Here is a 10956-nt window from a genome sequence, read left to right as displayed (position 1 = left end):
CTCAGGCTGGAGGAGCCGCTGGATTGGGATGGACTGGGGGGAACGGGTGTCCCCCCGGCCCCCCACGACCCCCGGGACAGCTTCGCTTTGGAGGAGGAACTTTGGAGAAGCAGCAGCTTTGGATCCGATCTGGGACCTCTGTGAAAGCAGCATTTGGGTTTCAAGGGGCGGAAGGAGCGGCCCGCGGCCTCCCCGTTGTGCTGCCCGCGGATCCCTCGGGGTGTGGAGCAGCGGGAGGAGGATGCAGGAGAGCCACAGGGATGCTCCGGGCCGGGAAAACACGTCAGGGACCCTCCCAAAACCGAACCGGGCTTTGCTTTCTCTGAAACGCCCCCAAACCTCCTCCAGCCGAGAAGGTTGAGGGGGGTTCCCTTCTCCAGCAAACCCCGGGTTCCTCCCGGCGAGCCCAGGGCGGGAGGAAGCGGGGTGGGAAAGCTTGGAAAATCCCTGCGGTTCGGCTGGGAAGAGGGAAAACCAAAGCAAAGCGAGTCCCGAAGGGGGTTTGAGGGCAGGATTCCACGCCGGGGGGGGGGCACGGCTGCCCCGCCGCCCGCAGCCCCCGCCCGCCGGGATAAATATAAATTAAGTGACGAGGGGGAGGGCGAAGGGTCCCGGCAAATCCCAAACCTCACACACGGCGTTGGGGTGTCGGGGTTGGAGCACCCCGGGAGCACCCGGAGAATTCCAGGGAGATGTTGGCGGCGAGCCGTGCTCTGAGCCGGGGGGATCGGGGGGGCTCGGGACCCCCAACCAAATCCTGTCCCTGCTCCTGCCTCAGTTTCCCCACCTGCGCCGGGGGTACCGACCCCCCCCGAGCTCCCCTGAAGAGCTCCAAAGGGAGGGAACAATAAATACCATTTCATAGAAAGGCTCCGTTTGGAGGAAAAAAAAATAAAAATCACCGAAACCTTCTCATAAAATCATTTATTTTAAATATTTCCCTGCAAACCCCCGGGAACGCGCGGGCTGGGAGCTGCGTCCCCGGGAGGGAGCGGTCCCGGCGGAGCAGCGGCCCGGGGGGACGCCCGGTGTTAATTATCGTTGTTAACTATTAAAGGGCGGCAGGAGGGGGCTGCGGCCCCCGGGTTTGGGGAGTGTGGGGGGGTGTGAGCCCCCATGGCAGCTCCTGGGCTTGGGGAGGGGGCTCAGGGCGTCCCCCCGATCCCGTCACAGCGATGACCCCTCGGAGCGTCCTGCCAAGGCCGTGCTGGCACCACGGACCTGCCCTCCCCCAGCAGGGGCCGGGGGGGCCGCGCTGCCCCTGTCCCCAAAGGCCACCTCACGCAATGCCCCTCTGGTTCGCGCCCCCACGGAGCCACATCGCGCCCGAGGCCGGATCCTGCCCCGCGGGAAGCCTCCGGGATCAGGGGCCGGGCGGGAAGAGGTCGCCCGGGGGGCTCAGCACCTCTCTGGGACGGACCCTGGGGCTGCCGGGGGGGGGATCGAGGGGTGTGGGGGGCGTTGCGAGGCCCGTGCTCAGGGTGGGGCTCCCCACGGTACCCGCGCCGAGCGCTCAGCACCCCGCGCTGGGTCCGGGGGGGCTTCGGGCTCCCGGCGGTGGCAAAGACCCGACCCAGAGGGGCAGATCCCAGTGTCACAACTGTCCACAACTCTGCCACGTCCCCGTCGGGGGGTGTCCTTGGGGGGGCTCAGGACGGTGGGCGGTCCCCGGCTCCCCGCAGCCCCCTCGGGGAGGTCGGAGGGGGTCCGTGAGGGATTTGCCGGGCTGGGACGGCACCGAAGCGGGTGCAGGGCGGTGCTTTGGCTCTGCACGAGCAGAGGAGGAGCCCGGGGATGTCCCACGAGTAGGGGCAGCGTCTTGGTCCGATCACAGGGACCCCTGGGGGGGCTGGGGACATCACCCACCCCCCCGGACCCGGCGGTGTGCCCTCGGAGGACCAGTATCCCACGGGAGCAGCACCTGGAGCCCACGGCCACCGGGATGCTGCGAGGAGACCTCAGGCAGGACACGCAGCCCTTCGCGGGTGGAGAAACTGAGGCACGACCCTCGTCCAGGGACACCCCGGCCGGGCGGGGCCAGAGCCCGGCGCCGCCCTGCGCTCTCCCTTTTGGGGTGCCCTCCTGCCCCCCGGGGTGACCCCAACGCCGCAGACCCCGGGGGGACAGTCCAGGGGGATCAGGGCTCCGCGGTCCCACCCGTGAGAGGCACCGAAAGCCCACGGGGCAGCGGCGACCCCCCGGCCCCCCCCGAGGTGCCGCTGTCCCGGCACAGCCCGCGGGCGGTACCTGGAGGGGGGTGCGGCGGCAGGTCCAGCGGCGTCGGTGAGGGACGGGGCGGCACCGGTGACACGGGACCCCCGCGGACCCCCCGCGTGTGACATCCACGGCTCCAGCGCTGTGCCTGGGGCGGGGGCCGGGCGTGCGCGGCCCCCCCGCGCGTGCCCATTCCCACCGGGACGAACCATCTCCCGCATCCCACGAGCCCAACGAGGCCCCGGCGCGGGGTGCGGGGGGCGCGGGGGGCGCAGGGAACGGCGGAGGGGGGGGGGACACCTTTTGACACTCGTTTTGATTTAAGGGCTCGGCTTCTTGCTGGGTATAGAATTGTCTTTCCTCTCCAGCCGCGTGTAAGGCTCGAAGGCGGAGGTGCCCAGTCCGTACGCGCCCGGCAGGTCGTGCAGGCTGCCCAGCAGCGGCCCCCCGAAGCACAGCGGCCCCCCCGGCAGCCGCGGCGAGGAGGAGGAGGACGAGGAGGCGAGAGACGGGACCTGCAGGCTGAAGGCCGCCGGTGCCGGGGGGCTGCTCCCGCCGCCCAGCCCGGGGGACGCGGGGCCCGGCGTGGCCAGGCCGGAGCCGTTGCCCGCGGGGCTGGCGAGGGGGTTGGAGGCGGGGGACAGGAGGCTGGGGGGGGCCGGCACCGACAGCAGCCGGCCCTGCTCCAGCAGCCGGAGGATGTTGCAGGTGGCGAAGGACTCGGAGGTGGTGGAGGAGCGTTTCTCAGAGTCCCTGCTCTGGTCCTTCTTCTGCTTCGTGCGGCGGTTCTGGAACCAGACCTTGACCTTGGGGGGGGGGAGCGGGAGGACGGGATGGGGAGGGAGGGGGGACAGAAAGGCACGGACGGAAAGAGAGCGCGGGGGGGCCGGGGAGAGAGAGGCGAGAACCAGGAGAGAGTGAGAGATACGAGAAAGAGAGAGAGACGTATTAAAATAAACGCCCAAGCGAGATCCATCCTCCGCCGGGGGAACTGCGCAGAGCCGCCCCCGCCTGCCGCTCCCGGGGAGAGCGGAATTCCTGCAGCGCCGGGAGGGAGCGGGACGGGAGCCTGGGGCTGGGACCCTGGGGCTGGAGCCCAGCGAAGGGCGCCTGGGGAGGAGAGCCCAGGAACTGAACTCTTGGGAACGGAAGCCTGGGGATGGGACCCCAGGGATGGGACCCCGGGGATGGGACCCCGGGGATGGGATCCCAGGGACGGGACCCCAGGGACGGGACCCCAGGGATGGGACCCCAGGGACGGGACCCCAGGGACGGGACTCGGGACAGGAGCCCAGAGTTGGGAACCCGAGGATGGGCCCCCAGGGACAGGAGCCTGGGGATGGGACCCCATGGGTGGGACCCCATGGGTGGGACCCCAGAGATGGGACCCTGGGGACAGTAGCCCGGAGCACAGAGCCCGGGGCTGAGCCCCCCCCACCGTGCCCGACTCTGCCCTGTGCTGGTTCTCCCGGGAATGCTGAGCTACGGGACGTGCTGAGTTCTCCTCGCAGATGCTCTTCAGACCCGAATTTATGTCCCCACCTGCAAACCCTTCCCTCGCCGGGGCAGGGGGAGGGTCCCCGGCCGTGCTGGGGTCCCCATGAGGGGACAGGGGGGCTCCTGGTGGCCCTGGATCTCTGGGCACGGACCCAGCTGGGGACACCCCCACCCCAACCTGCCTCTGGCCAAGGTCAGGAACGAGCCCAGGTTGAAGCCCCGCGGGATCCCCCTGCCCCAAAACTGCCCCTGCCTCCCTCGGGTGGGACCCGGCCCCCAGCCCGCGGGTCCCCCCCTGAGCTGGGAGGGCAGCCCCCCTTCCCTCCCTCCCTGGCAGAGCAGAGGGGTAGGAGAGGCAGAGAGAGAGACAGAGAGAGGCGTGAGGGACAGACAGACAGACGGAGACGGAGGTGAGGGAAGGAGACGGATGGGAAGACACTCGGATTAGAGCGCGGTGGGCGGGGGGCGGCACGAGCGGGGCCGGGCCGGGCGCTGGCGGGACCCCGGGGTAAGACACGGCCGGGCCGCATCCCCCCCGCTCCGGGGCCAGCGGGTCTCGGACCCCTCGGAGTCATCGGAAGCTCGCGGGGGCAGGACAGTCCCTCGGTGGCACGGCCCTCACGCGTCCCCAGCACAATAGAGCCACAGTGCAGAGCTAATGGAGCGTGGGGGTGGAGGAGGTCCCGGCGCCCCGGCCCCTTCCCAGGGACACAACAGAGGAGCTGCCGCCGGCCCGGGCGGCTGGAGGCTGGGCAGGAGCTCCCGGGCAATGGGGGACACCGGGACCGCGGGGCCAGCACCCCCTGGGACCACCGGTGCTGCCGGTGCTGCCGGCCGACGCCCTACCCCCCTCGTCCCACGTGGAAGCTCCCAAGGGCATCCCCTGCCCACACACACCCACACGGGGAATGTCCCTCCCTGCCCCGGGGCGGCTGGCACAGCCCGGCCGGGCCCCCAGGGCTGATGTCCTCACCCCACCACCCCCGTGTCGCTCCGTGCTGGCAGTTGGGGTGGTTTGGGGCACAGTCCCGTGTCCCTGGGCATGGCCTGAGGCAGAACTACCATCCCACCAGCTCCTCCCGTGGGGACCTCCTGGAGCTGCCGAATCCTGGGCAGTGCAGACCCCAAACACGCAGTGGGTGGGGACAAACAGGGCCCACAGAGCCCCTCAAACCAGCTCAGCAGTGACACCTTAACAAAGGGCCAGCACAAATCCAGCCAGGAACACACAACCCTGGCACTCTCTGCTCCCAACATCCCCCAGGCAGCAACTCCGGAAGAGCAGGAGCTCAAAAAAATCCCCGTCAGTGGGATTATGTCCTCAGGGATGGGCAGGAGGAGCCCACGGATCAGGTCTGGCATCTCCTGGGTGCAGCTGCCCCATCCCTGTGCCGGGGAGATCAGAGATGATGGGATGTGCTGGATCCCACCCTCTGGGCTGAGGGGCACTTCCAGCCCCGAGCCCCAAACCAGGGGATGCTCCAGAGCCCCCCTGACACAACCCCTGCCCAGGGACACCTCCCACCAGCCCAGGCTGCTCCAAGCCCTGTCCAACCTGGACTTGGACACTTCCAGGGGCAGCCACAGCTTCTCTGGGCAACCTGGGCCAGGGCCTCTCCATCCTCACAGCCAGGAATTCCTTCCCAATATCCTTCCCAAAATTCCTTCCCAATTCCTATCCCAGTATCCAGCCTGACACCAGGGATCGGTTCCCCCTCTCACTGCTGTCAGAAGCCACCCGAGCAGAGCAACAGCCAAGACACATCAGAGCAGGAGCCTCCCGAGCATCCCGAGGGAAGGACCAAATCCCTTGGGAAGGGGCGGGTGCAGCTGATCCCACTGTGCAGCATCGGCTGGGGTAGGACAGGGAACAGCCACAGGGGTTCAGGGAACGCAAGGACTTGGGGACATCGGGGGGGTCAGCAGGTATGGGCTGGAAACCCGTCAAGGCAGGAGCATGGGGTGACAGTGGAAGGGGGAATGGCTTCCCACTGCCAGAGGGCAGGGTTAGATGGGATGTTGGGAAGGAATTCCTGGCTGGGAGGGTGGGGAGGCCCTGGCACAGGTTGCCCAGAGAAGCTGTGGCTGCCCCTGGATCCCTGGGAGTGTCCAAGGCCAGGCTGGAGCAACCTGGGCTGGTGGAAGGTGTCCCTGCCCATGGCAGAGGGTGGGATTTAAGGTCCCTTCCCTCCCAAACCATTCCATGACTGATAATTCTGACATGGGTTCCAGTGTGGAAGGGTGGAAATATGCTCCTTACATGAAGAGGATCCACTGGGTTCCCCCTTCCCAGTGCTGCTGCTGGGAGCCTGTCCCGGCACCGAGCCCCTTCCCAGCTGGAATATCCTGTGCTCCCGGTGCTGTCACCAGCTCTGGCTGATGCCATCAGGGGTGATGCACCTCCACTTGCAGGTACAGACAGAAACACGTTCTGGGGCCCTCCCTGCCCTCCCTCTGCACCCCACTCTCTCCCGGGAGGTTCTCCCAGCCCGGACTCCCCTCTGTGGCTCTCCCCTGCACCCAGCACCCCACAGAGCCTGTCCTGGCTGAGCCCTCTGCACTAACCCTGTCCCGGTGACAGGAGCCCTTCCCCACCCGAGCCCTCTGCACTAACCCTGTCCCGGTGACAGGAGCCCTTCCCCACCCGAGCCCTCTGCACTAACCCTGTCCCGGTGACAGGAGCCCTTCCCCACCCGAGCCCTCTGCACTAACCCTGTCCCGGTGACAGGATCCCTTCCCCACCGGAGCCCTCCGCACTAACCCTGTCCCGGTGACAGGATTCCTTCCCCACCCGAGCCCTCCGCACTAGCCCTGTCCCCTCGGGGCTGGCCCGGTGACAGGAGCCCTTCCCCGCCCGCCCCGGTGACAGGGCAGAGGAGCGGGGCCGCGTTTGCCTCGGCGGCTGAAGTTCATCTGCAACTTGTCCCTAATTAGTGGCTCCCTGTCCTTTTCACCCTCCATCATGCTCAGCCCCGAGTCCCTCTCGGAGGACGTGGATGAGCTCAGCCAGACGCAGCCCTTGACAGCTCCATGAGTAATTCCCCTCCAGCCTCGGCCTCCCTCCTCGTCCCCCCTCAGCTCCGGCTCCTCCTCCTCCCTCACTCCGCTCTCCCTCACAGCCCCCTCGGCCACCGCGGCTTTGCCAAATCGCTCCCGATGGATGAGCTTTTCCTCCCCTACAAAAAGCAGCTTCCTCGCTTTCCTTGCGCCGGTGCCGCGGCACCGACGCCCTTCCCGGCTCAGCCTGGAGGGGCCGGGGAGCACCAGGCTGGGACATTCCCGGTGGGCACCACTCCGGCATCCAGGGAGGAGGTGACGCGGCCCTCTGGAATATCTCGTTTCCTGCCAGACCTTGGCTGGAAGGGGAGAGGGAGAGCAAGGACATCCCTCCCCTAGGAAGGCTAATTCCCAGCCGTGCCATTCTGGGGACAGCCGGGACATCTGGCCGGGAGGGCACAGGGAGAGGGGGACAAATCCCGGGAATTGCCCAGGGCTGCTGGGGGCTCCGAGTGCCCACCCTGGGGCTCTGGGACCCGGGCCCGGGGGTGACATTCCGGGCAGGGCCAGGCTGGACACGGACAGGGAGAGCAGGAGGGCCCGGCTGTGCCCGGAGAGCGGGGCCGGGGGGCAGCGGGAAGGGAAGGGGACTCTCCAAGGACAGGGAGGAGGGAGCCGGGAAGCCCCGGGAGACGCGGAGTGCGAGACACGGCACCGGGTGAGGCGGGAGCACGACCTGCAGAGCTGCAGATCCCACAGTTCCAGGCTGGTCTGGGGGGAAAAGGGCCTTAAACCCCACCCAGAGCCACCCCCTGCCATGGGCAGGGACACCTCCCACTGTCCCAGGCTGCTCCAGCCTGGCCTTGGACACTTCCAGGGATCCAGGGGCAGCCACAGCTTCTCTGCCCAAACTGTGCCAGGGCCTCTCCACCCTTCCAGCCAGGAATTCCTTCCCAATATCCCATCTATCCCTGCCCTCTGGCACTGGGAAGCCATTCCCTGTGTGCTGTCCCTCCCTGCCTCGTCCCCAGTCCCTCTCCAGCTCTCCTGGAGCCCCTTCAGGCCCTGCCAGGGGCTCTCAGCTCTCCCTGGAGCCTTCTCTTCTCCAGGGGAACCCCCCCAGCTCTCCCAGCCTGGCTCCAGAGGGTGCAGGCAGTGACCAGGGATGTCAGACCTCACGGCATTTTTTTTGGGAAAAAAGCCATTTGGAAGGTCCAAACCCGCAGCCTGGTCCTTTTGGGAGACCCTTCCCAGTGTGGGGGGGGAATCCAGCCGGGCCCCCTCCCCGTGTCCCCACAGAGCCCCTCCCCCTTGTCCCACCACCCCTGATGTCACCAGTGCATGGGGGGGCTTCACCCCCCAAAAGCTGTGTGATCCCATCCCATTCCCAGTTATGGCAATGGTGCAAATTAAAAAATAATAGAAAATTATATATACATATATATACACACACACACAATTTTGTATTACATATTATTTCTATTTTCTAATAAATATTTCACAGTCTAGGGATTATCTTTTATATATAATATATAATGTCTAATGTATGTGTTATATAAAACACGTAATGTATTCCATACACTGTATTTTTATACGATGTATTTTATTTTATATTTTATATTTATATATTATGATGTTGATATTTCTCCTTCTCCCTGAAGCTCCTCCTCGTCCGTTCTCCCCATTCCCTCTGAGGAGAAGGGCAGGGAAAGCCCTGGTCGCTGCTGGAAAAGCAAATCCTGCGATTCCCTGCACTCCCAACAGCTTTTCCTGCAGTGACAGTGTCCACGGGGCCCCGGCTGGCTTGGAAACTGGGATGTGGAGCCCTCGGAGAGCCCGGCAGGAGTCCCTGTGTCCCTCCTGAGCTGGGTCACCTCCTGCGTCCCACCCAGGCAGCCAGGAGCTGTTTAATTTAATTTCATTTTATTTTATTTTATTTAAATTTACGTTACTTTATTTTTCCATTGCATTCTATTGAATTGTACAGAATTACATTTTAATCTGTTCTGTTCCATTTTATATTTTTATTTATTTACTATATTTTATTTTATTTTGTTCTACTCTATTCACCGTATTTTATTTTTTATTTTTATTTACTGTATTACATTTTGTTTTGTTCTATTCTACCGTATTTTACTTTGTTCTATCCTGCTCCGTTTAATTTCGTCTCTATCCTACTCCATTTTTATCTTGGTTTATTCCATTTTATTTTACTTTACTTTGCTTTATCCTCTTCTATTCCTTTTCCTTTAGGAAATTTGTTTTTACTTCCTTTTATTTCCTGTTGTTTTATTTGATTCCTATTTTAGTTATTTGATTCCTATTTTATTTATTTTATTTATTTTATTTTATTTTATTTATTTTATTTTATTTATTTTATTTTATTTTATTTATTTTATTTTATTTTATTTATTTTATTTTATTTATTTTATTTTATTTATTTTATTTTATTTTATTTATTTTATTTTATTTTATTTATTTTATTTTACCCCCCCCCGTTACACAACGAGCCCCCGAGTTCCCCCCGGATTTCTCCTCCCGCTGCTCTTCCCTCTGCCCGGATCTCCTTCCCTGGACCCCCCACCCTCCGTCCCGTCCCCCCCAGAGCGGGAGGAAGGCAGAGGAGCGTCACCCCACCCGCTCCCTCGCACCTGGAATGTCATCCCAAATGTCACTGAGCTTGGAATGCCGGAGCTCGTCTCGGAGCACACGGACACAGGGACGGGCGAGCTCCCAGAGCGGAGCCTTGGGATGGGGTCACGTCTCCCACGTCCCCCCGAGCCCCCCGGTTCCCCGGCGCCAGGCAGGGGGTGGGAGGCAGCACGTGGAGAGGGGAACAAACATGGGAACGTGGCACCACACCGAGCCCTCAGCGCCATCCAGAACCCTCAGCACCATCCCGAGCCCACGGCACCATCCCGAGCCCTCGGCACCATCTCAAGCCCTCGGCACCATCCCAAGCCTTTGGCACCATCCCGAACCCACGGCACCATCCCGAGCCCTCGGCACCATCCAGAGCCCTCGGCACCATCCCGAGCCCTCGGCACCATCCTGAACCCTCAGCACCATCCCGAGCCCACGGCACCATCCTGAACCCTCAGCACCATCCCGAGCCCTCGGCACCATCCGGAGCCCTTGGCACCATCCGGAGCCCAGGGCACCATCCCGAGCCCTCAGCACCATCCCGAGCCCTCGGCACCATCCGGAGCCCTCGGCACCATCCTGAACCCTCAGCACCATCCCGAGCCCTCAGCACCATCCTGAGCCCATGGCACCATCTGGAGCCCACGGCACCATCCCGAGCCCACGGCACCATCCCGAGCCCTCGGCACCATCCGGAGCCCTTGGTACCATCCCAAGCCTTTGGCACCATCCCGAGCCCTCAGCACCATCCCAAGCCTTTGGCACCATCCCGAACCCACGGCACCATCCCGAACCCTCAGCACCATCCCGAGCCCACGGCACCATCCCGAGCCCTCGGCACCATCCCGAGCCCACGGCACCATCCGGAGCCCACGGCACCATCCCGAGCCCTTGGTACCATCCCAAGCCTTTGGCACCATCCCGAGCCCTCGGCACCATCCCGAGCCCACGGCACCATCCCGAGCCCTCAGCACCATCCCGAGCCCTCGGCACCGGCTCCGGACACGCAACACCCGCGCCAGGGCACGCTGGGAGCTGCCAGCCCTGCTCCCAGCAGCCCATCCTGTGCCACGAGCGTGGTTTTCCACGTCTGTCGGCACCGGGATGGAGCACACGAGGGGTCTGATCCCGGAATCTTGGGGAGTGCCGGAGCCTGGGCCCCTTCTCCCGCCTGCCACGCGGGAGTGGGAATGCTGCTCCCACCCCGCCCCTCCTCACACACCTCAGGGCTCCAAGGGGAGTGATTTCCAGGCAGTTAATCCCGACGGAGACCCTTCCCCGGCAGGCCGAGCCCCCCGCACGCTCCGGGGATGGAAAGGCAAAGGGTGGGAGCTCCTCATCCCACGGCGCTTGGAGATCCCGGGATCTGTGGAGGGTCTGGGTCCAGCAACCACCTCACACGGCCCTGTCCATCATCCATCCATCAGCCATCCATCAGCCATCCATCATCTGACCATCATCCCCGCATTCCAGCCGGGGGGATCCCACAGTGCCCTCCTCTCTTTCCCACTCGTGTTTTCCATCACCCTACGGACTCGGGGCTGAGCCGCGCCGGGACGTGGCTCCGGAGCCAGCACGGTTTGTTGGTGGGATCCCAAGGCCCCC

General features: G+C 63.8%; 1 protein-coding gene across 1 annotated transcript; it reads right to left on the bottom strand.

Moving 5' to 3' along the window:
- Positions 1-907: 907 nt before the first annotated feature.
- On the bottom strand, positions 908-6955 carry LOC114004117 (homeobox protein Hox-A3-like; the record flags this gene model as incomplete). Its single annotated transcript, XM_039379623.1, has 2 exons — positions 908-3547; positions 6666-6955. Coding segments are annotated over 2 exons (1303 nt in total), but the record flags the coding sequence as incomplete, so codon positions are not given.
- Between the last annotated feature and the right edge of the window lie 4001 nt (positions 6956-10956).

This window comes from Pipra filicauda, unplaced genomic scaffold (genome assembly GCF_003945595.2).
Source record: "Pipra filicauda isolate LSUMZ 115617 unplaced genomic scaffold, ASM394559v2 scaffold1059_size33048_pilon, whole genome shotgun sequence".
Taxonomy (NCBI): domain Eukaryota; kingdom Metazoa; phylum Chordata; class Aves; order Passeriformes; family Pipridae; genus Pipra; species Pipra filicauda.
This window is presented reverse-complemented; position numbering and strand designations above follow the sequence as displayed.